The 27,463-nt window shown below is 46.3% G+C and overlaps 2 protein-coding genes across 4 annotated transcripts in view; one reads left to right on the forward strand and one right to left on the reverse strand.

Annotated features, from left to right (window-relative positions):
• The window catches only part of ADAMTSL1 (ADAMTS like 1), a 380,207-nt gene extending 372,428 nt beyond the window's left edge, over positions 1-7,779 (forward strand). Inside the window, 3 exon segments of the mRNA XM_038552482.1 lie at positions 2,539-2,648; positions 3,638-3,858; positions 5,209-7,779. Of these exon segments, the coding sequence (XP_038408410.1) occupies positions 2,539-2,648; positions 3,638-3,858; positions 5,209-5,315 (438 nt within the window). The 3' untranslated portion in view covers positions 5,316-7,779.
• Positions 7,780-24,635: 16,856 nt separating this feature from the next.
• The window catches only part of SAXO1 (stabilizer of axonemal microtubules 1), a 102,306-nt gene continuing 99,478 nt past the window's right edge, over positions 24,636-27,463 (reverse strand). For all 3 annotated transcript variants that reach the window (XM_038552484.1, XM_038552485.1, XM_038552483.1), the window contains exon 4: positions 24,636-25,778. In XM_038552484.1, coding sequence (XP_038408412.1) covers positions 24,775-25,778 — 1,004 coding nt within the window. In that variant the 3' untranslated portion in view covers positions 24,636-24,774. The remainder of the gene's footprint in view (positions 25,779-27,463) is intronic.

Consider the following 27,463-nt stretch of genomic DNA (forward strand, 5'->3'; position numbering starts at 1 on the left):
AAAATTCCAATGACATTTTTCACAGAACTAGAATAAATAATCCTAAAATTTGTATGGAACTACAAAAAAAAAAATAACTTGGCAAAGAACAACAAAGCTGGAGGCCTCATGATCTCTAATTTCAAACTATTTTAAAAAGCTATAGTAATCAAAAGAGTAAGCTATTGGCATAAAAACAGACATCTGTCAATAGAACAAAATAAAAACCCAGAATTAAACTCATGTATATATGGTCAATTAATTTACTACAAAGGAGCCAAGAATATATGGTAAGGAAAGGACTGTCTCTTTAATAAATGAGGTTGGGAAAACTAGACAGCCACATACAAAAGAATGAAAATTAACCAGAATCTTCATCACAAAAATTAACTCAAAATAGATTAAAGACTTGAATATAAAACCTGAAATCATAAAACATAGGCAGGGGCACCTAAGTGGCTCAGTTAAGCATCCGACTCTTGATTTGGGTTCAGGTCATGATCTCAGGGTCGTGAGATCAAACCCTGTGTTGAGCTCCGTGCTGAGTGGTTTCTGTCTGTTGTCTGTCTGTCTCTCTCTCTCTCTCTCAATCCCTTTCCCCACCCCTCACCCATGCTCCCTTGCTCTCTCTCTCAAAAAACAAAAACAGAACAAAACAAAACAAAAACATAAGCAGCAAGGTCCTTTGACATAGGCATTGACAGTGTTTGGGTTTTTTTTTTTATTGATACCAAAAGCAAAAGCTACAAAAGTAAAAATAAGCAGTACTACGTCATACTAAAAAGCTTCTGTACAGCAAAGGAAATCATCAACAAAATGCAAAGGGAGAATGAAAATAGGAGAAAATACCTGCTAATCATAAATCTAATAAGGGCCTACTGTCCAAAATATATAAAGAACTCATGCAACTCAATAGCAAAAAAAAAAAAAAAAATCCAATTTTTAAAATGAGAAGAAGCTCTGAAAATATCTTTTTCCCAAGAAGATATACAGATGGCCAACAGGTACATGAAAATGTATCTTGGTACATAATCTCAAATCATCAGCAAAACCACAATGAGATATTACTTCACACCTGTTAAGATGGCTATTATCAAAAAGACAACAATTATTGGCAAGGATATGGAGAAAAGAAAACCCTTGTACACCATTGGTGAAAATAGAAATTGGTGCAGCCACTATGGAAAACAGTAGGGATGTTCCTCAAAAAATGGAAAATAGAACCACCATATGAACCAACAATTCCACTTCTGGGTAGAATTTCTCCAAAGAAAGTGGAAACACAAACTCAAAAAGACATATATACTCCTATATTCTTTGCATTATTTACAATAAACAAGAAATGTAAAAAATCAAAATGTCCAACAATGGATGGATGTAGTATGGTATATAGATAATATATAGATTATATATATAGATTTCATGTGATATGTATGTAGAATCTAATACACACAGACACACACACAATGCACAGAATAGATTGGTAGTAGTTGCCAGAGGCAGGCAATTAGAAGATGAGAGAAATGGGTAAAGGGGGTCAAAAAGAAAAAAATAAAAGCTTTTTTAAAGATTTCTGCTTATAATTTTGAAGGTTAACAGCCCCCCTGCAGACCCTTGGAGTCCAAAGATCCCCAAGAGCTTTTTCTCCAAAGTGACCTCTAAGGCATGTCTGTTCCCTTACTCTACCCAAATAGCAAATGTTGGTTAAGGGCCTGCTGCCTTTGTGCTTTACGGACATGTTGTTGGTATGGGATTTCCCATGACAGTTTGGCTCTGGCAACTCTGGAAGAAGCTGAACAATCTCTGAGCACCTAGCAGGAGAATATGAACAGGGACTAAACTATACATACCTCAGTCTACTTCTGTTCAGCTGTGTCGGGTTTAACCTGGAAAAAAACGAAGCCAAAGAAAGGAAAGAAATGATGGACTTGTTAATTTGCCTGAATTTAGCAAGAAAACAAACCAAATTGCCCTGTAGACTGAAGGAGCACCTAGAGTTCTTCTGCTCTAAAGCTTACCACGGGGATCCCTGGGTGGCGCAGCGGTTTGGCACCTGCCTTTGGCCCAGGGCGGGATCCTGGAGACCCGGGATCGAATCCCATGTCGGGCTCCCGGTGCATGGAGCCTGCTTCTCCCTCTGCCTGTGTCTCTGCCTCTCTCTCTCTCTCTCTCTGTGACTATCATAAAATAAATAAATAAAAATTAAAAAAAAAATAAATAAAGCTTACCACGCCACATTCTTGTGCATTATGCCAAGAAACCTTTGATATGGTTCATCTGGGGAGGGAGTGGACCTTCTCTGACTGGCTCTTTACTACCATTAGCCATTTGCTAGCAGAATGCTTCTAGAAAAGCTAACCATTCCGCCATGGCACAGAGAACAGAGAAATGTGCCAATGAATGTCCTTCAGTTAACACAAAGAGGGGTGAGATGAATGATCTGAAGGCCTCAAAATGCTCAGAAGGACTCTGCATCCCATGCAGCCTGAGCATTGCAGCCACACACAACCCCCTCCAACTTGGCTAACATTACCCATGTCGCCTTTATCTGCCCCCCAGTGCAATGGGCCTTGCATCGGGCCTCACCTAGCCGTGCAACACAGACAAGTGTTTTGCCAGACGCGGGATGGCATCACCTTACCATCAGAGCAGTGCAGCGCTCTTCCGAGGTAAGAGAAAGCTATGGACTTCCTTTCCCAAGCCCCTGGGTCAGTGGCATGGAAAGATAGCATGAGTGGATGTTTCTCCTCCAACATCCCAAGGTCCTTGTGGTCAGATACCCTTCCCTTTCCCCTCCTTCTCCCAGGCCACTGTTCTCCCTAGAGATAGATGCTTTGTGGTGGCCTTGCACTTAGTGAATGGGGCAGGCTGACCTCTCCTCTTTCGGAGATAAAGAGTACAGACGGTGCTGTGCCTCCGAGGGTGGCCTGATACCACAGGAGATTGGCACGAGCCCCAAGGTGGGCAGGAAGTGAGGTCCACGTGGTGGACATCACACCTTAAGGGCTCCAGCAGCCCCTCACACTTGTTGGCCTTCTACAAAAGTTATGCTGAAGTGAAGGCCCTGATCCCTGGGTCTAAACCTATCATTCCGGGGCACCCAGGTGGCTCAGTGGTTGAGCATCTGCCTTTGGCTCGGGTCATGATCCTGGGGTCCTGGGATCGGAGACCCACATTAGGCTCCCTGCAGGGGAGCCTGCTTCTCCCTCTGCCTATGTCTCTGCCTCTCTCTGTGTCTCTGATGAATAATTAAATAAAATCTTTCTTAAAAATTTTAAAAATAAAAAATAAAATACACTGAGCAGGCCCAGGCTAGATGGCTGTCCCCATTCCCTGTCATACTTGTCTGTAGAGGTTCCCCTGGGGTGCAGGCCTACCATCCCCACCCAAGGCCCCAGCCTCTGCCAGCCTCCATCCTGGAGAGAGTTCATTCTCGGATCATGCAGTGATACAGACTTTGTGGAGAGGAGCACACAGAGGCCCAGTTAGAGCAAGCGGCCTTCTGAGATCTCAGAACAGAGATCAGAAGCCACCTCTGGGAGCACCAGCAGTTCTTGAGGAGCTGCCCGGCCTTGGGTTTGCAACACTGTTTTCCCATCTGTTCCCCGATCCCATGCCCACAGGGGCAGACCCTAACCCTGCCACCCTCCTCCTGCAGGCCCGTGAGCACTCAGAACTGCTGGTCAGAAGCCTGCAGCGTACACTGGAGGGTCAGCCTGTGGAGCCTGTGCACGGCGACATGTGGCAACTACGGCTTCCAGGCCCGGCGCGTGGAGTGTGTGCATGCCCACACCAACAAGGCGGTGCCCGAGCACCTGTGCTCCTGGGGGCCCCGGCCCGCCAACTGGCAGCGCTGCAACATCACCCCATGCGAAAACAGTATGTTCCGACCCCAGGGAGCTTTCTGCCAGGTCCCCGCAGGGCATCAGGTGCAGAAGGCCATGCCTCGGGTCGACCCTGTACCTAGGGCACTAGATCGGGTTTCCCTAGGATTGTGAGCCAGGGCCAGGGTTGGGTATTTTCAGAAGGGTGCATGCAGGTAAGCCAAGACGTGTACAAGGACGTGTGTCCAGGCCACAAAAGAGGGCTGAGTGTGCCCCAAGGCACCGAGCAAAGCCAGGTGCTACTGGCCAAGTCCTAAATGAAATCAGCCTCGGGCTCACCCGCCGTACTTGGCTGGTACCCGGGAGAGGACCACCAGTGCCTCCTGGGGCCCAGGCCACGAGACAAAGTGCTGTCCGCACGATAGGAGCACGCAGAGTGCCTCCTGCCCCGCCGGCCCTGCAGCCGCGTGGCTCCGCTTCTCACGGAACAAGGACCTCCGCGCCTCCTCCTTCCCGCCGCACGGGCACCCACCGGGACCGTGCAGGAGCCCGTGCCCTCCAGATCTGACACTCATGCCCTCTCTCCTCCCTCAGTCGGGATCCTCCTCCGCCCCACACAGGCATTTATATCCCAGTTGGGTATTTTTCCTTCCTCTGGACCCAAAACAAATTGGAGGGGAGACAAAGGCAGGAAAGGGAAGGAGAGAAAGTATAGGCAAAGAGTAAGAAATGTTAAGATGTTGCAATGCAGCTATCCGCTAACCGGGGCCTCTCCGATCATGGGATTGCCCAAGATGCCCTGGGGGCACCTTGTCCCTTTGCTTATACACTGGGGAGAGGTGATCTTTGTTCTCTGGGTGGTGCCCACCCACCTTTGTGTCAGGAGCCCACCACCATCCATCCTAACAGTCCATCAAAATATCCCCGACTCACGATGTTAATCGCAGATGCGCACCGCCCGACTCAGCACCAGCATCTAAGCACCGTCTGGCCCGTGGCCCTCTGAAGCGGCATGCCCAGGCTCCGGTGCAGCCTGCTGGGGGGCGGGGGGGACTGGCGCAGGTGCCCGCGAGTGCCAAGCTTCCCGGGGCACAGGCGGCGGGCACTGCGTGGCATGAGGCCGTCACCCCGGCCGCGCTTGCACGCCTCATGCCGGTGGAACAGAATTCAGTCCTCCGGGGCGGGGCGAGGAGCGGCCCCAAGGCGTCAGGGATAAAGGCGGCCCCGAGGAGAGGGGGATGAGCAGCACCCCCAAGGCAGCGGGGCGGGGGCCGGGGGCAGCCCGGGAGGCACGTGGCGGAGTTCCCGAGAGCAAGAGCAGGCCCAGTGCTAGATGGCAGCGGCCCCTCCGGCGCGGGAGCCCCCCCAAGGCCCCGGCTCACCCCTTCCTGTGTCCGTTTCCCAGTGGAGTGCAGAGACACCACCAGGTACTGCGAGAAGGTGAAGCAGCTGAAGCTCTGCCAACTGAGCCAGTTCAAATCTCGCTGCTGTGGGACCTGTGGCAAAGCGTGAAGACGCGCCGGGGAAGAGCTCCACGCTGGCCACGCAGAGGACTCCCGCCACCACCTCGGACAGAACTTAAGCTTTCTTCGTTTATTTATTTATTTCCCTCCCCGCCCCCCCCACACCCGTCCACCCTCTCCCCCCGCCCCCAGACGTGAGGACCTCGTCCTCTCTCCCAGTTAGCTGGAGGACAGAAGGTCGGGGAAAGACCAGGAAAGAGGCCGAAAGGAGCTTGCAGAGCGGACGCCGTCCCAAACCCAGGTCCCAGACAGACCGAGGAAGAGGGAAGCCAGCTCCTGGGGACAACGGGGAGTCAGAGGCCGGAGCAGGCGGAGAGGGCAGGGGGGCCGCCGCGTTCGCAAGGCACCACTGATACAGACTGGGGACAGCCAACCGTGTCTTTGCCGGCAGCACACGGTTGACAAAGGAGCGTGCTTCCAATTCGGTCGTCCTGTGCCTCGGCCTTGGGACGAGCGGGCAGGGAGGGGGGGACGCCACAGCGAGGCAGTGCCCAGGCCAGGACTCCGCTCTTCTGGTGGGGGAGCAATGGGAACTCAAAGCATGGACACCAGCAGTCAGGAGGAGACAACCAGGTGGGCCGCAAGCACCCTGCTTCAGAAAGCCAGCTGCGGGTGGGGAAGGGGACAGAAGCAAAAAGAACCCTGTGCACGCTCCGCAGTGGGCAAGTACAGGTAGATGAAGAGGAGGGAGCAGGCAGGAGGCTCAGGGAAGGGGCACTCGGAACTGCGCCGCACCATCACCGAGGGCACAGGCCCTGGGGGCCCATGCTACGTGGGAGAAGACAAACCCTCCTTGGGGTGCAGGGGAGTCCCCACTCCCCATGCCGTCTCAGTTAACTCTCTGCCTGTACACCCATAGCAAAGCTAGCAAGACATCACGGTCTAGTTATGCAGTCAGGCCACCCTGGCGTCTCTCCCTAAATCAAGAGTTCCACTCCTCCCTCTGCCCCAACTCAGAATTAATAACCACTGATGTGGGCCAGGGGGATTTGGGGCTTGAATAGGCTGGGTTTTCAGCCTGTATGGCCTATGCTACTCCACTCAAGGGCCAGGGATTCGGGTCAATTTGCCAGAGTATCCATCAGGTCTTAGTAGCCACTTCCAAGGACACGGGGTGGGATGGCCGGCTTGTGTGGGCCTTTCTAGGAGCACAGTGAGAGCTGCCCTCCTATTTACACAGCAGCTCGGGGCAGGGTGATGGGGTGTGGTGGCAAAGCCATAGGATAACTAAAGCTTGCAAAGGGTCCCCAAAGGCTTTTCAACCTGTTTCCCCCACATAATGAAATACTATGAACATTCTAAGAATTAATATCCACGAGTTTCGGTAATTCGGTGAGCAAGGCAGCACACACTCTTCTAGAAATGCCCATCAGCTAGAGTAAAACAGCTGTAGCCAAGTATAGTGGCAAAGCTGAATTTCTGGAACTATTTGGCAAATTGCTCTTTCAACAGAGGGGCTTTGGGTGAGTGGTTTTGGCCACCTCCCCCTGAGTGAACACCACTCAATAGCCAGGGCAACATAGTCACCATCACTCACCCCTTGGATAAATTGTGCCCCCCATACCAACTCGCAAAATGCCACTCACCCCGGGGCTGCCACTGATACCCGGGCTGTGTTTTCCAGCCCACCTGGAAGTCAGAGAGAGGGGGAAAGACAGTATTAAGCTGTGTCCTCCCCAGGCGAGCTATGGACAATTAAGGTTGGGACTCTTTCTTCCTCACCACAATGGGCTCACGAAATCATGTTCCTAAAAATCGGTGTCATTTTATTTAAAATAAAAGAGAATGTTTTCTATGTCTGTATATCTTTTGTGAATATTTATTAGGATTTCTTGTATAAAAAAGTGCAATATTAATAATTGTACATTGTCATCCAGAAAACAGAATATTTGGGGGACTTTTTATTAACTTCCTGCGGTTATGTTCCTGTAAACTCAGTGGTAATTATTGTATTGTTCCTATTTTTAACAGAACCTGATGTTTAATTCCAGATCCATTCACTGTGTACAGAATAGGTTGTAAAGCTAACGTGGGAGGACAGGGCAGTAAGAGGAGATTCACTTGTGACACAATAGTTATGCATGGGATGAAGACGACAGATTCCATCCTACTAACTGATGTGGTTATTTTTCTAGTTCAATAGCCATGGAAAACCAGTGGCCAATATTTACGTTTCCTAAATAGCAGGTGTCCTCCAGCGCTGCCTCGTGGGGGGCTGCAGAGGTTGGAGTGGGTGTCAGAGCGAGCCTGGAGGACCTAGGTTTGGGGTGGGAAGTAGCGCGCTCCTTGCATGAGGTGAATGTACATTTACTGTTTGTTCTGTGAATCGTGACTCAGCGGCAGCACAAGATTATTAGAGCGGCTGAACAATGTGGCAGGAGGCACTTCCTCCTCTAAAAACACAAAACTGTATTTATATTTTTTGTACAGATAATACAGCTTATTTATTTAAATCTTGTCCGCGTCTCTGTTAAGCCCGGCCTTCCTGTCTTGTTCTGCGCAGGGGGTGAAGATGGTTCCAAGCCACCTGCGTGTGCTCGGCTGACACAGAAGAATTGCAGTTTTCAGCTCTGCCTGGGAAGCTGAGGGGCCCTGTGCTCTATAAGGAAACCCAAAGGTGCTACATTTGTGGATGTGCACATATGTGGGCTGAGTATGGCCCTTGACCGTCATCTCATTTACGGCCGTGCACAGTAGGAAGATGGGAGCCACGGTACCTTCAAAAAGAATAGGCATCTCTGGGGGCAGGTGGCTCCAGGCCAGGTTCCCTGGCGACAGTACAAAGCAGCTGTGTGCTGCAATTCGGGGTGGACACCATTAGTAGGAGCTGACATTTATAGCTCATTACTACATTTCATCCTCACATGAGCCCCAGGATTATTGCCATTTGGATATGGATAGACAGAGGCCCAGAGAAGCCCAGCACCAGCCAGCCAGTGAAGAGGGATCAAACTCCTAGAAGCCTGGCTTTTTAGCCAGAGCCTTTTTCTTACCCACTATGCTGTTTCCAGCTCTTCTGTATAAGAGCCAACCACGCACGGCTATCTTCATGTGCACCATTCTTTCCTACTGCTTGGAGGCTTTGTAGTTGTCACTTTCTCATCCCCTAAAATCAATTCTCATGGCATTGTAGGGCCCCAAGCTCCCTATTTTTAAAGCATTTTAATAGAAACAAAGCTACAGTACAGAAAAAAGCACCATCTGGCCTGTGGCCCTTTGAGTAGTATTGTAGAGTTCTTCATCATCTGGCTCCAGTGGAAGGGCAGTGGGTCCCCAGGCCCAGAGGATGTCCACACAAGGACCTTTGTGGGAGGCATTTCAGAGGACCCCCAGCCCCAAAGCCCAACTCCAGCCAGTTTTCTAGCAAATCATCACAGTCTGTTAAGCAGTATAAAAATAAACCAGAAAACTCTTCCTGAAATTCCAATTATTTTCTAAGGAGTTTAAGGTTTTGCTTTAAAGAAAAAGCCAATACTAGAACTATAAATACTCACATACCAACAACCAAATAATATCCTACAGAGACCCCAGGGGAGGAAGGGGGTGGAGTGGGGGGGAGATGAGTCAGAGATGCCAGAGCAAAAACCCAGGAAGTTTCAAATGGTGGGAAGGGCTCAAATAGAACATATGGAAATTTTTCCAGCCAAAATCAGAGAGCTCAGCAAGGGAGAAAAAGAGAGATTCCTAGAAGGATGCCACCAACCACAGTGTAAAAGTTTGGAATCTCAATCACAGGCCAGGCCTGGGGTTAGAAATCCCCATCCCAGTGGCCCCTTCTTGGCCTCTGAAGTTTCCAGGCCTTTGACAAGATGAGCCTGGGGAATCTGGGGCCCATCTAGACCAGAATGATCAATAATCACCAACACTTATCCATGCCTCAGTTTCCTCACCTTTAAAAAGAGGATACTGGGATGCCTGGATGGCTCAGCAGTTGAGCATCTGCCTTTGGCTCAGGTCCTAATCCCAGGATAGAGCATCGAGTCCCACATCAGGCTACTTGTGGGGAGCCTGCTTCTCCCTCTGCCTGGGTCTGTGCCTCTCTCTGTGTCTCTCATGAATAAATAAAGTAATTAATTAAATTAAATAAATAAATAAATTTAAAAAGAGGATACCTCACAGGATAGGGTTTCTGTAAGAAAACTAGTGGTTAATTTACATTGAGGAAATCTGTGATTGTTGATGTGTCACTAAATGTTAGCCACTATTGTCATCCAAGCTACCTTGAAGACAGGGAGATGAGAGCCAGAGCCGGCAGCATTTGTGCTCTATAATATTTTTTTAAGATGTATTTATTCATGAGAGACAGAGAGAGAGAGAGAGAGAGAGAGAGCCAGAAGGAGAAGCAGGCTCCCTAAGGGGAACCCAATGTGGGACTCGATCCCAGGACCCCAGGATCATGACCTGAGCCTAAGGCAGACGCTCAACCACTGAGCCATCCAGGTGGCCTGGCCTCTTTCGTGTTCTCATTGTCAGCTTTGAAAGACTGTGCCTCTATTTCCATTTTTGACTGAGAAGGACATCAGTCATTCCTTCAAAGTCCAATACTACACAATAGCATAAATAAGAGCAGCATTAGTGAACCACCCATGTTAGCAACTCACCAAAATGTTCACATACATTCAGAAATACTTCCCAGGACAGACATCATTTTGTAATCCCAATGTACAGTTTAGTTTTGGTTCAGAATACCCAAATTTACACATAGCTGCCATTTCCTTTGATTTACTAAAAATCACAGAGGGATGTTCATTCAAGAGCAAACATACGTGTAATGTAAAAGCTAAAATTACAGATATTTTACTTACCAAGTGGTAGCCTTCCTCACAAACAACATGCTACTATCCCCTTACCTCCTTCTACCAATAAATTCAAAGAAAATAATCTAATTTACTAACAGTTCTCAGCTAGAATGAGACAAGCTAGAGCTCAATAATCTATTTGTGGGCCTCCCTAAAATAGGCAAATTCAAAAAAAAAAATAGGCAAATTTATCCACAAAGGATAAGGAGATTGTGGGGTGAAGAGAAGGATGAAGCTCTTGGAAATAATCCAATGAAAACTGACATGTTGGGTGAATTACCCAAGAAAGGATAAATCAGGAAAACAAGGTGAGATCCCCTTGGTTTGGTCTCTCTCTGTCCCTCATTTTGTTCAATGAACAAGCCATGATTTAAGGACTTCAGGATTCAAACTCACAATACACTGAATGTGAATCAAATCAGGGAAGGTTATCTACCCATATCACATACTGCCAAGTAGGAAAATACTGGTATGGACTCAAGCCTTAATCAGTACAGAATTGAATGCTCAATGAATCTACCTATCCTGTAAAACTAAGATGAACCCAAAATTATTGTCTGTCCCCACCTACTTGTGCTGTCCACTTGGAGATGCTTTTACAGGTCAAAGGTATACAAGCCATTCAGAGATTGTTATCTTTGGCTGAAACCTAGCTTCTAATTCATAGCACCCCAAGGTTTTCAACTGTTTGTTGCTACCTCTAATATGGAAGGCAGAGACTTTGCTCGCAAGACCTGGGCTGTCACCTTGCCTGTCAACTAGAGGTTTATAGCTTTACTCAGATGGATTCTGTGAAGCACCTGGTCCCAATCAACCACATGTGTCACGCTTCTGATAACACAATATACAGATGTCACTCACTTCTGTGTTTTCCAAAAGCAAAATCCATCTTCAACCAAAGATTTCCCAGGCTGCTCCTAAAGATGGAGTTTTTATATGTGTAAACAGAAATTAAATGTGCAGTTTTATATGAGTGAAGAGAAAGCAGACGGTGGGGAATGGTTCTCCTGCTGAACATAAATAATGTTTGTTTAAGCAGAATGCTTAGGAGGGCCTGAGAGATTGCATGGTCAGCATCCAGACCAGAAAGCATGCCTGGGAAAACCTGCCTCCTTCTCCAAAATGACATAAACAGCCCTCGTCCGGGTCTTTGTGATGGCCAAGGCTGACCTTGTTACAAATCCCATAAAGGATAGAAGACAAGCTGTGAACAGCTTAGTTACCAGGTGAGCAACTCCAGGAAATATTTAATGGTCAAGGCAAGGAGCATGGTGATGAAATGTGTCACAGGCTTGATTTTCTGCTCTCCAATCCTCCCCATCATTTTTTTAAACAACAATGAAGGCCAGGAAATGACTTAGCTGAGGTCACTTGAAGAATAGTGAGGTTGTTTGGTCGGTCATGCAGGTCGTTCTGTCCTAGAGCTAAAGCTCAGCATGTCACAGTACCAGGGCAAAGAGCAGGTGCCAGGTCGATGGGCCAGCCATTCCTGAGCTGAATTTCTTCACCTCCGAGGCCCTTCCTATCGGAATGGAGATACTCACAGGAACCACCGGAGAGCAAAACCACCATAATTTCAACCCTCCATTCCCTCTGCAATGGGAAGGTCTAGACTCTACACCAGGGTCTTGCTGAGATGGAAAACCACCAAATCCTCATCTGGTCCTGGTGGACCTCATCCTACATCTCACTTCCCACCCCCCACCCTGCCAGTTAAGCCTTTATTTCTTCTCATCTCCTCCCTGATTTCTTCTCCTATCACTTACCTTCCCCTTCCCTCAGTCTGAGAACCTCTTGCTAAGCACCAACTCTGTGCTGGGCCCAGGCTGGGCCCTGGGGACACGGGGCTGAAAGCCAAGTCCTCATTTTCAGGGAGCTCAGAGTCAAGTCAGGAAAGTAGTCATATTCTCACCACAAATGCCAACATGTCCTACTCTAACTATGACATCCCAAGCTTGGGGGAAATCTCCAGCTCAGCACCCAGGGATTGCTCCTTTTATTCCTAATCGTCTCTCACCGGGACTTCGCAAAGGTATCCTGTTGGAATAAACCCACTCCCCACACAGCAGCTAGAACTATCATTATACTGCCTACAAATATACCAGTGTAAGCTGATGCACATGTGAAATTAACTTAAATCTACACCCTAGAGGCAGTTAGCTCACATTTAATTACCCAATCATAAATCCACCCTCCAAAACTGACCACTGCAAGCCTTTCAAATACTGTTATCTAAATCTGCCACAGAGGGTTTGTTCATTACAATAAAGTTCATTAATTACACACCAATGAAATGAAAGGTTCTAAAGGGCCTGGAAAGGGTACACAGCACCACTGCCCCTGTACCAACAATCTAAGAATCCAGCAAATCCAATAGCCTAGAGCCCAAAGTCTAGAATTGTCTTTGGTTCTGTCCCACCCCCACCCCCATCATGCTTAGTTTAATTTGACTAGAGAAGTTTTGGGTTGATCTCACCATAGGGACATTTGCCTTGGACTAACTGTCAGAGTGTCTAGGGTTCGACACTAGGACTTATTAATGAGTTCAAAGAGCAGGTTATAAGACTGTGTTGGGCCAGTTTGCTAGCATGTATGCCACAAAGTGGGCTGGGATTGTTTTCAGTGAAACATACCACCTTAGGGAATGACGTTGCATAGGTGGAGACACAGAGCTCCAGGCTCTCTGGATAGAGCTACTCATTTTACCAAGATAACCCAGAAATCAGTGATAAGCCAAAGTGGCTTAAATCCATTCACAAAGAGATCATATCAAAAGATGGTTTGGGTTATACCGGTCCTCTGTTTTAAAACCTGCTCCACCGTCCCACTGTTGTCAAGATAAGGAATGGACTCCTTAATATGTCCTGAGGTGCCCTGCAACCTCATCTCTGGTCACTGTCTCTGGGTGACTGGCCTCAGTTCCTTGAAAGCTCCATGATCCATTCCCCTTCCCCTTCTTACCTTCCCAGAAGCCCTGGAATACTAACCACCACACGCACCACCACCTACTCTCCCATTGTGACGTCTTTCTTGGAACCCAGGACAGGCAAATATGGAAGCTATAAATTGCAACCCAATAAATAAATAAATAAATAAATAAATAAATAAATAAAAAGTTTATAACATAATGCTTCCTCCAGATTGCTGCATTTTAGAACTTTTTCCCCTCACTGCCCTGCAGCAAAACTGGAAAGCTGGGCCTCTCAGCCCTTTGACAGCCCACAGAGATGGATACAGTCTGAGACCCAAAGGCAAAGGCAAAAGCAGGGAATCCTGTGTTCACAAAGCTATCTCTCCCTCTCTGGTCCTCTTTTCTTCCCTCGTAGCACATATTCACTTATTGCAAGGCCAGGTTTGGATTTGTGGCAGAAAAATAGAAATACAATTATTTACAACATCCCCTCATCTTTTATTACTAGACTATAATTGACATACAACGTTTATTAGTTTCAAGGGTACAACATAGTGACTCAACAATTCTATATATTAGTGCTCACCATGTTACATGCAGTCACCATCTGTCACTGTACAATGTTATCACAATATTATTGACTATATTACCCAATGCTGTTCTCATCTCTGTAACCTATTTAATTTATAACTGGAAGTTTGTACCTATTAGTCTCCTTTATTCCACTCATCCCCCCAACCACCTACCTCTGGCAACCACTAGTTTTTCCTCTGTATTTAAGGATCTGTTTGTTGGGTTGTTTTTTAGATCCCACATTTGAGTTAAATCATACAGTATTTGTTTTTCTCTGACTGACTTATTTTCTCATAGCATAATACCTTCTAGGTCCATCCAAGTTGTTGCAAATGACAAGATCTCATTCTTTTTTATGGCTGAGTAATATTCACCCATAATGTGTGTGTACACATACAAACACACACACACACACATACACACGTACCCCACATCTTCATCTTTGGACACTTGGGTTGCTTCCATATTTTGACTACTGTAAATAATCCCACAATAGACACAGGGGTGCATATATGGTCAATTAATCTATGTCAAAGGAGACAAGCATATACAATGTGGAAGAGATAGTCTTTTCATAAATGGTGCGGGAATACCTGGATAGCTATACACAAAAGAATAAAACTGAGCCACATTCCTAAACCCCACACAAAAATAAATCAAAATGGATGAAAGACCTAAATTTGAGACCTGAAACCATAAAACTCATAAAAGAAAACATAAGCAGTAATCTCTTGGGCTTAGCAAAATATTTATGGATATGTCTCCTAAGGCAAGGGAACAAAAGCAAAATCAAACTATTGAGACCAAAATAAAAAACTTTTGCACAGCAAAGGAAATTGTCAACAAAACAAAAAGGCAACATAGTAAATGAGAGAAGATATTTTCCAAATTATATCCTATAAGAGGTTAATATCCAAAATATTTTATAAAATTGGACAACACACACAAAAATCTGATTTAAAAATGGTCAGAGGACCTGAATAGATATTTTTCCAAAGATGATATCCCAATGGCCAACAGACACGTGAAAAGATGCTCAACACCACAAGTCATTGGGGAAATGCACATCAAAACCACAAGGAGAGATCACCTCACACCTGTCAGAATGGCTAGTATTAAAAAGACAAGAAATAGGGGCACTTGGGTGGCTCAGTTGGTTAAGTGTCTACCTTTGGCGCAGGTCATAGTCTCAGGGTCCTGGAATCGAGCCTCACGTCAGGCTCCCTATTCAGTGAGGAGTCTGCTTCTCTCTCTCCATCTGCCCCTCCTCCTCACCCCCGCTCATGCTCTTTCTCTCTCTCTTTCTCTCTCTCTCTCAAATAAATAAAATCTTACCCAAAAAAGACAAGAAATAACAAGTGTTGGTGAGGATGTGGAGAAAAGAGAATTCTCATGCACTGCTGGTGGGAATACAGATTAGTGCAATCACTGTGAAAAGAGTATGGAGATCCCTCAAAAAATTAAAGAAAGAAACACTATATGATTCAATAATTTCACTACTGGGTATTTACCAAAGAAAACAGAAACACTAATTTGAAAAGATATATACAATATCCACTCTTCTAACTAGATCCCAAAAAAGTGACCTTCGTTCTGCTGAAAAGATGATGGTGGGTGGAATACAAAAGAAAGTGACCAATAAAAGACTAAACTGCATGATGTGATAAAAGGATGAGAGATCCTAAGGGACAAGACCTAGATGACTGTGGCTGGAGACACTAGGGGGATGGAGGTAGGAAAGGGGAGGCAGGTCACAGTCTCAAGGAAGCCATGCTCACCCTCCAAGCAGATACCTGCCCTCCTTCTCCCTCACGGCACTCAGCATAATTACAGCTACTTGTCTAATCCTGGTTCCTGGAAACCCTGACTTCAGGAAATCCTTATGCACTTCAGAGAAGACCCCTTTCTCCCTATGAGTCACAGTGCAGAAAGGGGAAACAGAAAAAGGAAAAGTTCCTAGAAATCGCAGGATGCTCTGGGCATCCCTTCCCGGGGACGAATGGGGACCAAGGCAGTAAGCGGAAGTGCCAGGCCAGTCTGACTGCAGAGCCTGCTCAGAGACCTGCTCCATCCCACTTTCTCAGCAGCAGCCTGCTGGCCACCCAGCATTCAGATGTCCATGCCAGCCCTCCCCAAACTCAGGCCTCATCTCTGCGACCCAAGGTTCTGGAGGCACCCCCAGAGCAAGATGTTAGTGAGAACTGCACAGGCCCAGGAGTCTGAGAAAAGACCCCACAATAGCCTCGAGTCACATGGGCCCCCAAGGCAGATGGCAAAGGTAAGAGATACCATGCTTCTGAGCTGTGGAATCCTCAAGAGCTTGCTAACCAAGAGGCAAAACCTCCCTAAATTCCACTGTTTGAGAGACTATAGTGAAACAAACATAATAGATGTGACTGCATGTTACCAAATCATAAGATGAAAATGCCTTTTTCCTTGAAAAAGCCCAAAGGATCTTTTTCTACGATGAAGAGAATCTATTCTTAATGTGATTAACTCTTTCCAACAAAGAACTTAAAAAAATTTTAAATCCCTTCAGGGGTGCCTAGTGGCTCAGTCAGTTGAATCTCCAACTCTTGATCTTGGCGCTCTGGTCATGATCTCAGGGTCATGGGGTCGAGCCCCATGTAAGGCTCATGCAGGGCGTGGAGTCTGCTTAAGATTCTCTCTCTCTCTCTCTCTCTCTCTCTCCCTGTCCCTCCCCCATCACTTGTGCTTACACTCTCTCTCCCTCTCTCTCTCAAAATATATATTTTAGATAGATCGATCGATCCCTTTAAATTACCTTCAGTTTCTGGATATAATCATTCCCTCCTATATATTAGCCCTGTCAGTAAGCAAGCATTGTGTAAGAAGTCCTGTTGCAACCCAATCAGCGTGTTTGCATCTATTTGCTCACATCCAGAAGCAACTCCTAAGTCTGAGTGCTGAGCACAAGGTGGAGAGTCATTCACAGACATACAGTCACCATTCGGGAGCTCATACACCTGCACACTGCATGATCCCACAAAGGCATTTGAAAATTCAGTTTTTTCTCTTCACATCAACAGTCCCCTGCCTCTCTCCAGCCTTCCCTTGCAAATCCACGGTGTCATCTCACCGCTCCCTGAGCTCCTTCTATGAGCATCATTTCCTCCACTGCCCCCAGTTCCTTAACCTGTCTCAGCCTCAATTCCCTGCCCCAAAAGGGAGACAACAGAGCAGGAGGCACGTGGAGGCCCTGAGGAGTGATGTGCTGTTGCTGTCAGGACTCAAGGGAGCTCCACCCTGGAGATAACAACACTCGGGGCCGCTCTCCGGGAAATGAACTCTCCCAGGCCCCCTGTGCCCGGCACTCTAGCTGTGCCAAGAACCTCCCATTTATCAAGAAGCCAAACCATTTCAACAGTCAGTGACCAGGATGTTTCAACACTCAGAGCTGACCCTGAGGCAGGGCAGGACCCGCTGAGGTTTTTAAATCATCAAAGAAAAGTTCAACCACATGTGTGCATGCGTGCAAATTTTATTGTATTCTAAACGTATTCCCAAAAAAATGTATGATGAGCACTTGGCAGGCTTTCTTCGTGTGTGTTCCAACAGGTTTTACACAATAAAAGGGCTCTATTTTCAGCATTGGAAACTGTTGTTCCTGCCTGTTCAGCATTCATCCCTCCCCTTGCCTGGAAACTACACCTCCGCTTCCTTTGGGGACCCGCCCCACCCCAAGCCTTCCAGGGCTCACGTAGTCTGCATGGGGTTGACCCCACCCATACACACTACTCAGTCCATGGGGAGGACCCCTGATTCAGTATTGGACAAGGAGGATTTGTTTTTTTTTCCTCCCTGGACGTGGCCATCAGTTCAGGGATCAGCAGGAAGACTCAAGAGAGATTCATTTCAGGGATTTTTATTGGAGCCACTGGGAAGGAGAAGCTCTTTAACTGAAGGATATCATATGCTTAAAATCACTAGAAACCCCCACATGGGCAGAGCCTGCCCAAGAAGGCAGGACAGAAGAAAATAAAGCCAAAAGATAAAGACCAAGCACCCATTGCATCTTCTCCGAGTCTCTGGACTCAGCTTTGCCTGAATCCCATAGATAAAGCCCTGAATCCCATAGATAAAGCCCTAGACTGTTCAACTGTCTGAACCAAAAAATTCCCCTTTTTTGCTTGAGCCCTTATAATTGCTAGCATACTGATTCACATACTAGGCTATACAAAGTGTAACATAGTTCCTTTACTCTAGGGTTTCACAGAGCCTTCAAAATATTATTATGCAGGACAAATCTCAAACAGGGTGATATAATCTGCAGCCTCTCCCAAACTTCTATGTCCAATGAACTTTTTTTGAAAACACCATATCACAGTTTCTATTCCATAGAAAACACCTTCAGAAAAGCTAATAGTTGTTACCTGTCGGTTTGTCGGTTAACCTCATATTCAGATACTCCAAAACTCCATTCCCTTATAATTATAGATAAATGAGACAAATGGGAATTCATTTATCCAACACTGTTCATGCATTTGTCCAGACTTTAAAAATGTAAGTGTAGAATTCATCATTTGTATTAAACTGGGGCCATAAGCATAAACCATGGCATATTTTTCCAGACTTAATAAAATGTGTGTATGTGCAAATGTGTGTGTACCTACACTGTTTTTTTTTTTTTTAATTAGTACATTGGGGTCACAATTCCTGAGCTGCCATACTTTGGAGTTCTACATTTTTAAACCATTTTTTGGTCTCCAGCCCCACTGCCAAGCTGTCAGCAGCCACTCCCTTCTGTTTAGATGTCTGGTTCTAGCAGAAGCCCCTGCTGCTGTTCTGAGAAGCAGCATTGGAACTGTACTGAAGCTCAGAAGCTCATTGGAACTGTACTGAGGGAAGGGGGAAGGAAGGAAAGAAAGAAAAGAGAGAAAAGAAAAGAAAAGAAAAAAAGGAAAGGGGAAAGGAAAGGAAAGGAGAAAAGAGAAAAGAAAGGAAAAGAGAAAAGAAAAGAAAGAAAAGAAAAGAAAAAGGAAAAGAAAGGAAAAGGAAAAGAAAAAGAATAAATGAGGGACAGGAGCCAATATGAGCATAGTGAGTGCCAGGATAGGGGGTGTTCACTGCATAAAGTACCTGAGTTTCCATACATGAAACGGCTGTCAGGGATTTTGGCAACTTAAAGGCAGCATGTGTCCAGACTCTGGCCTCAGTTTTGGACATAGAAGTTTCCAAATAACTGGCCTTCGAATATGGGAGGTGTTACAACTTTGCTGAGCCAAGCAGAGAGCCTCTCCAAATTGATAGTAAGCACTGAACTCTGCTTAGAAACTTTAAAATGAAAAGTGGGTTGGTTTGGGTTGTGGGTTTTTCTTTTTTTTTTTTTTTTTTTTTTTTTTTTTTTAAGTCTGGGAGAGCCTATCATCCCAAAAATTCCATTTCTTAGTTTATAAGTCATTCACTGGCAGAGATGCCAAATTTTAGTCATTTTTCAGGCATTCTGTCTGCCTGTGTTTCTCTAGTAGCTACTTGCCTGCTTCAAGGGCATTTGTGGGCTCCCCTAGTTTACGATCCTGTGACATGAAATGGACAGGGATTGGGATGACGAGGGAGTAACCAAGCTACCCCTGTGCCAGTGAAAGCACAGCCCTGGCCCTGGGCAGGTAGGCAGAGTGCAGGTGGGCAGGCAGGCAGGCTGGTCTGGGCGGTAAAAGCGCAAGAACATCAGTGTTAAACTCAATCACGGAAATGGAAAGTTGCTGAATCCTTTTGATTAACATCAACCTGGGTTTGCTGCCACACTGAGAGTCTTGACAAGAAAAAGCCATCCGAACTTCTCTTGTCAGTGTCCAAAGATCCAGAGACAGGGACCAGGGGCACCTGTGATGCAGAAGCAGGACTTAAAGCCCAGCCCAGCCCAGCCCTATCCTGATGCCTTTTCCAGAATCCAGAGCATATGTTCTGGAAGGTTTACAGGCTCCAGGGCTCGTGTTGCACCCCCAAAGTGGGGAGGAGCCAAGCACCTGCTCAGCCAGCCGCATGGAAATTCTGAGCCTGCCCTGCCAAAGAAAACACGCCTGCCTGCCCGCCACCCCCAGGATTTTTGCCCAGAAGGGCCTATGTCTTCCCACCTCCAGGCTGCTGACCAGATGTGGGCTAGAGGGATGGCAGGGCAGGCCTGAGGAGCCAGGGGGCCATTTAATCTGCTGCTAGAAACCTGTGCACACCCCCGCCTGGCCCGCTTACTTCCTCTTGGCAACTGCACAACAGAAAAGCACTTTGAGAGGAAACAGATCTCTCAGGTCATCTTTATGCCCTGAGGGACCAGATCCCAGGAGGGTGCGTCCTTGTGGAAAGGTACAGTTGGGCTGTAGGTTTGGCTTCTGCTTTAGAGGCAAAAGCTTGGAGTGGGGCAGGCAGGACAGTTATTCTAACGCTGTATGTTATTTCCAAAATGTTTATGGCAAGGAGACTACAGTGAAAGGTATTCAGAGGACACAGCATGGAAGCAAAACCAGGAGACGGTGCTTGCTTCCCCAGCCACCCCAGCACTGATGCTCCTCCTGTCGCAACTGGGCTCAGTCTCTGCTCAGTGGAGGGCTGGGTCTGAGCCCCCAGGGCCCTCCCTCTCTGAAGCTGCTGGTGATATCTGAGAAGGGTAGGAGGGAGAATAGGTGAGGCCAAGGATGTAGGGGTGGGAGGGAGGCATGGAGCACAGTCTGATGCCGTCTGCACAGGCTTAGAGACAGCCTGTGGTTCTGAAGCTAATGGCTCACAGCAGGGTCCCCTCCACCTGTACACACCAGTTGACCTAGTACTTATCCCACTCTGCCCACGTTTGCCCTTCTGTCTAGGTTAAGGGGGAAGGTCACCCTCCAGATACACTTTGTGGTTAAGGAAATGCCATCAAAATCCCATTCATGCTTTATCACCTTCGCCCAGCTCCACCTATGTGAGGTCAAGTCGGCCTACCTGGACTGGTCTCCTTCCTGCCCCACTCACACACACCATGTTAAGCTGTAATAAAGCAATAAGGAAATTATCAGATGCCGTAGTGAAGACGACAGGAGGGCAGTCGTCCATGGGCAAGGGGCTTCAAGAAACTTGAAGGAGACAAGAGGTGGATGGGGAACAAAGACCTGCAAGCACAGAAGGGGAAGCCCCAGCTTCAAACAAAACTGTCCCTGGACAGCTAGAGCTGATAGGGAGCAGGTCTTCATGGCAGAGCCTGGCTGGGGCTTGAAGCCATAAACACCAGCTACCATAGAAAGTAGGGTGACAAATGGTGCTAACAATGGGGATGGCAGAAAGAACCACTTGGGATGGGCCCACCATCTCCATCCTCCAGCCCCTACCTGGTCTAAGATCTTAGAGCCAAGCCAAAAAAAAAAAAAGAAAAAAGGCTCGCCCTTAAAGACATTGGCCCTTGTGAACATGCAACAAGTATCAGAATGCCGGGTCCCTTAACCTGTTCTTAGTGCTGTGTTTATACCATAATTGGAGGGCAAACTAGAGAGGGGTTCCTAATCACCAAAAAAATGAGAGTACTGTGCTGGGTCTTGACTCATGCAGGCAGCCTACCGTCCAGTGAACCACAGGATAGGACCTGCCTATGCACAGTACAGGCAGGAAGTCACCGTTGTGATCAAGAGGTCCTCATCCCAGCAGATGCCATATCCATCACACCACATGGTTTGGGCACCATACGCCAAACCAGCAGAGCCTGTCCAACCAGCCCAGGGCTTCCACACCAACAAATCTCACTAGCCACAGCCCATCAGCCACACTGGGAGACTCTGCTTTCCTCTGATAAGACAGAGCTTGCCATCTTTGGCTTCAAAAGTCCTGTCCCTGTTTTCTTCCCGAGAATCTCATCCTTAGAGCATACTGGGCTCTCCACTGGAGCAGGTTCCCTGCTTGGCCATTAGATTTTTCCAAATTCTTTGTTCTCCAGTAATTTTTCTTTCTAATATGCATAAAGCCTTGAGACGCTGGGCCATGGTAGATTATGAAGCTCCCAGTTCATTATCACAAGTGAAAAATTATACGATATAAACTATAAATTCTTCCATATTTCTGAAAGAAGACCACGTGTTTGAAGCCTTTCATCTCTAGGGTTTGTCAAACACAATCCTATCAGGTGTTAGAGTAGTATATGCACATGTGTACAAGTGTTTTAACAGAGGTGTTTCCAACGAACTCTTACATGGAAGCCGGATATGCAGAACTCATTAGCAAGAAGCTGCCGTGGCAGAGCAAGGAAGGGGAGCCAAGGCCCCATCTGCTCAGCTCACCCTGTTTCCCTCCTCCCAACCCCCATTACTTCCTAAAATGACATTTCCAGGAAGCACAAGGGAACAACCCCAACTCACAACAATTATATAACTATATGGGGGAAAAGTGAATATTTTTCCTTTGTAAATTAAATGAGCAATCCTGCTTACCTTCACACTTGTAAACCATGGCCAATAAAATCATGAATAGATCCAGGTAGACAGAAGTCAGCCCCGTCGTCCTCCTCCTCCTCCTCCTTCTTCTCCCTCTTCTTCTTCATCATCATTATCACCATCACCCTCATCTATGTTTAATTAGAGTTAACCATAAGCCAGGGCTAAGCGATTGACATATATTCTATCATTCGACACAAACAATGAAGCCATGGAGCCAATATTGTTATTAGTCACATTTTAAAGAACTTGACCAAGGTCTCCTAGTTAGTGGGTGACAAGGGCCGGGAAGTGAGCCCAGGTCTGCTGGACTTTCTCCTTACATGTTGCTCACCACTGGGCTCCACTAGTCCCCATAATAGCTTTATATAGTTTCTGTGTTTTCTGGATTTTTTACTGCATTTATCACTTTCATAATACGGATATTTTGAGACCCAAAAAGGACAGATAGGAGGAGAGAGTAGATTCCTTAATTCTGGGAGAAGTTGGCAGGCAGGGATGTTCTAAGTGGCTCATCTGGCCCAGGGTCACCATGGAGTAACCCCTACACATGTCCTAAAGGAAAGACTCAGAAGAAATTCCTCACCCCAAGAGAACTAGCACTCTAATCAGCCAGGTCCATCCATCCTTCTTCAGGTTCTTTGCACTCATCAGAAATATTAGAAAAGCTTATTGGTCCTGATATACCAAGCACTGTCCTATAACTACACTGAGAAGAAGGAGAGAAAAGCAGGCAGTGTAAGGGAATTAAAATTCCCAATCTACCAAATCAGACCATGTCTAAAATCAATAAGTCAATGGACAATAGTATATGCATATGATTTTGAAATATGAAGGAAAATAGTAACAGAAACAGATATAATAATTTTAAATTCTTCTCTGGGAAGCAATGATGGGGGAGGCCAAGAGCTAGAATAGAAGAGACTGTGGCATTTTTATAAACATTTAGCACTGTGTGGCTTTTCAAGTCAACTGCCATTATTTCTCTGATTTGTGAAAAAAAAATTACAAAATGAAAGTAATAAAACCTACCCTCCTTAGTGCTCTCCTTTAGCTTAATGTACTCCAGGAAGAAGCTCAGAGAAAATGTGGTGTCATGTGGCTTATGGAGCCATGCAACTTGGGACAGCAGATGGGAGGTACCTGGTGCCATGGGAAGAGCACTGGATCTTGAATCAGAAGGCCTGGGTTCCAATCTTGACCTTGGTTCTCCATGCTCTGTGGTCTTGGACAAGGTGCGTTATCTCTCTGAGCCTCTCTACCCCATAGAGGCAGGTATCCAGACCCCATAGAAGCAACAAGAGGATTAAATGATTTTTATCGCAACCCAGTGATACAAACCAACCTCATAGAGAGGCTGCAAGGCAGAGGGACCTGAGAGGTTTGGGCCAGGTAAATAAGAGTCCTGGAAATATGGGACCTAAATAAATGATACAGGTTTCTCGCCCATGAACCAGGCACTGAGCCTAAACCCAAGTCTCCAGACTTGAGCTGAAATCTCCTCCCTCCCCTATACACCATTCCCAAGTTTCTTTAGACCATGGAGTATGTTTGGGGTTCTGTGGACTCAGAAATGAGGTAAGTGATCCTGATATCAGGCTGCACCCCTCTGAGTGAGGCTCACCCACATCATGAGCCCATCTGACCCTAGCATAGGTCCTCTTGGACAAAACCTTTCCTCAATTCTTTCCAATTAGGAAAAAAAAAAAAAAAAAAACACACCAAATTACTTTGGCTCAGAATCAAGCCTTAGACCCAAAAGAGAAATTTCCGGCCCTTCCTCCAGGGCGGGGTCCAACTCATCACTGCATCAAGTTTTGTCACAAGTCTGGTCACAGCTGTCTTTTTAGGAAAAGCAGATCTAGCCTTAGAAGAAGTATAGGGCAATTTTTCCCAGCTCCAGACACTTAGAAGAACCCACAGGGGTGGAGGAGCTCATAGCCAGGAGGAGCCTGCCAACTACCCAGTTGCCAAGGGTCCCTTTTCCTCTTCCTCACCCTGAAATCAGAGCCAGCACTGGTTTGGGTGTAAAGAGACCCAATAGATCCATGCTCCCCTGGAACTGCTGTAGGATCTCTTTCTCCTCTCTCCACTTCCTGTGACTAAAGAAACTCAAGTCTCATTCAGACAGCACTATCTTGCTCATATGTCATGGTGTGAAAAGGTAGGAAGAAGCCAAACAAAGCAACCCTGGGCAGAGAGAACACAAAATCCAGAATGGGTCCAAGGCACTCCCACCAGTATTGGGATGCAATGGGGGCTATAGTCTGAAATCTCCCCAAAGGTCCCAAGGAACACAGCCCCTTCCCTCCATAGACAGCACTTAAGGGTGAACACATAGACCTGAAGATTCATTCCCCCAAAAATAAAATTTATTCTTTAGCACTTCATACTTGGCAAGGGTTAATTATCATGTCAATTCATACAGTGATTACATCAATAAAATATTTCTGGTTCAGAGAAGAACCCTTGGGACCAACTTTGATTCCATCAACACAAGGTAAGGGACCAAAGTGGGGGAAGAAGCCAAGGGAGGGTTAAGGGGAATACTTAGCCCGTGATTAAATGTCATTTTCGTTGAGTCAAGCGATTCTCATTTTATTCAAGTGTCCTGGAAATGATGAAGAAGACTCTTTTTTTTTTTTTTTTTTTTTTTTTTTTCCATTTTGGGGAATTCTTTTTTGGCCAATGAATAACTCTCAATCACCTGCTTTTAAAAGTATTGTGCAATTTCTAAGTAACCATTTTTAAATATCAGGCTGACACTGCCAATTCCCGCTGGTTAGGGTTTTCTGAATCATCTACAGAAAGACGGCTGTCCTGCTGAGAGCCTGTCTGGGAAACTGGCCTGTATATCCTGTGCCCCAAAGCATCTGTTTCCTCAAAGATGTAGCCAGGGGGCTCAGCGTATGAAGCCAGGCACCTGCTCACATCCTTGGGAGTAAAGCTGATGGTGTATGTGGTCTGGCCCTCCACAGGGATATTTCCTCGGGGGCCCACCCAGGAAGGCTTACAGCTTTTGGTATTGATGGGTGGGTGGGGCACATAGTGGGCCCGCATAGTGGTCAGACAATCCAAGGGCTCAGTGGGAATGTTCAACTGGGGAACGGGCTTGACTAGCTCTGTGCGCATGCCAGGCCACTGCTTGTAGTCGTCCTTGGTGGTAGTGGAGCCTTCAAAGTGGCCACCCTTCTTGACTGAGAGCACCGGTCGGCAGGACTGAGCTGGGGCACCTTTAGGGTATGTGTAATGGGCCTGCACTGTTGTCAGAAGGTCCATCTTTTCTTCAGGAGGGACATAAGTGACAGGAACTTTGGAGAATATCTGGGGTGTGGGCCACGCTTGGTACTTATCTCGAAACTCGGTGGTGTTAGAGAAAGTCGTGTCTAAACCACAGGACCTGGCTGGAGGTTTCAAGCTCTTGGTTGGCTCTCCCATCAGGCCCCGGTAGGATTCTTTGTGGGTGGTAAGGCTTTCAAAGGGGATTTCACAGGGTCTGAACTTCTCTGCTTCATACACAAAGCGCTTCTCCATAGGGTGGGCCACATAGCTCATCTTGTAATTAGTCAGATCCTCCAGCGGTATGTTACAGAGCTTGGGCATGGCCAGAGGCTTACAGCTCATGGTGTTCACTAGGCCCTTTACAGAATAGTCATCCTGGTGTGTAGTTCTACTATCAAACCTGGTTGATGCTGGCCGGTAATGGTGTTCTGGACGAAGCAGCTCTCGTCTTGGTTGGTTCCAAGGTAAGTAATCAGCTGAAAATAAAGCAGAAGTGGTAATTACTTATAAATCAAGGCCACTTAACCTACATGTATTCTAAAGGTCCCCAAAGCCTTAAGCCAGTCTCCAGGGAGATGGTCCTTGAAACAAAGGAAGACTAGAGTAGATCCCTTCACTGCCTCAACACTGGGCTTCATACTTCAACTTTATAGGATTTGCAAGTGAGTATGCAGAACAGATATATTTATAGGAGTCTCATCATAACCCACAATGCTGCATGCAGGGATTTTAGAGAGTCCACAGCTATGGGAGGATCTAAGGATTTGATTCCAGCTGAGGAGTCAACCACCAGTGTACCTTGATCCAAGAATAGTTCTGTTCCTCTATGGGGGAGGTGCCCACTCTGAATCAGCACAGAAAGAGAAGATGCACATGGTGTAGTGAGAAAGGGGATTCACAAGCCACCACTGGTGGGCCACCAGCCAGACCAAGTAGACCTCTCTTTTCAACCTTGGGGTGACCATGATTGTATCCCTATAACCCACACATTTAACCCACATAAATCAAACATGCTGGCCCCAAGGGAATAAGGCATTGCATTGGCTGGTGAGAGAACAGCAGCTGCCACCTGCATAGAGATTATCATGTGATATCTTAATATCTTAATATTCTTAATACTTCCTATATTAACTCATTTAACCTGTGGACAGGTCTAATCAGGTGCTTTCAATATGCCCATTTTATAGATGCAGAAGCAGAGACACAGAGAACTTAGGGAACTTGCCCAAGGTCACTTGGCTAGAAGTGAAAAAGAAGGGCTACAAATCAGGATCCAAAATCCATACTCTGTACCCACTCCACTATCTGATTCTGACAATCAGAGAACACTATATACCAGCTAACTGTGCTAAGGGATTTCCATACATGACCTTGTTTCATCTTACCATAACCCTTTGTGATGAGTATAATTATCTCTATTCTACAGATTTTAAAGAGCAGGACTCAGAGAGGCTAAGAAATTTTTCTTAAAGTCACATGGCTAGGAACTTAAGAATTGGGATTTAAACCACATGATTGACTCCAAAGTCATGCTCTTCTGGCAGCCTATAATACAGTTAGGAGCACCATACATTTAGAGAGAATAAAGACTAATAAAGACTAATGAAAAATAATCAGAGAATTTTTGCAGAAGAATAATTTCAGAATATTTAAAGAATGTAAAGAATCGGTCCATGTATCTAGAGGATATCTGTCTCGAGGGGAACCTTTGCTGTGGGACTGGCATGGCCAAGATAATGTGAGACCTGTACCCAAATAAAAATCTTCCCTAAAGATGATCTCCATGAATCCTGGAGGTTTTGTCTTCAAATTGCACTAGGATCCTTTTAAAGTAACTTCCCCACACAAATCCAAGGACAGCTTTGAAACTAAAAATCAGCAAACTGTACCATCCAAACACCTCGATACTGGTTCCATAATGCTGGGCTCCCACCCAGGTCCTACATTGCCCCCATTGTGTCCATAAATTACCAGATCTAAAAAGTAACCAATATGAAATTCTAGTAAACACTCTGAATCTGAAGGGAGTTCTCCTGCTTACAGCTTTACAAACATTAGAAACAAAAGCAGCTTCTAAGGAGCCTTGGTTATATATAGCCAATATCAGTGGAGTCCATAGGTACACTTTTTAAAAAAAACACCTTTACTGAGATCTAATCTG

The sequence above is a fragment of the Canis lupus genome, chromosome 11 (assembly GCF_011100685.1).
Source record: "Canis lupus familiaris isolate Mischka breed German Shepherd chromosome 11, alternate assembly UU_Cfam_GSD_1.0, whole genome shotgun sequence".
NCBI classification, from domain to species: Eukaryota; Metazoa; Chordata; class Mammalia; order Carnivora; family Canidae; genus Canis; species Canis lupus.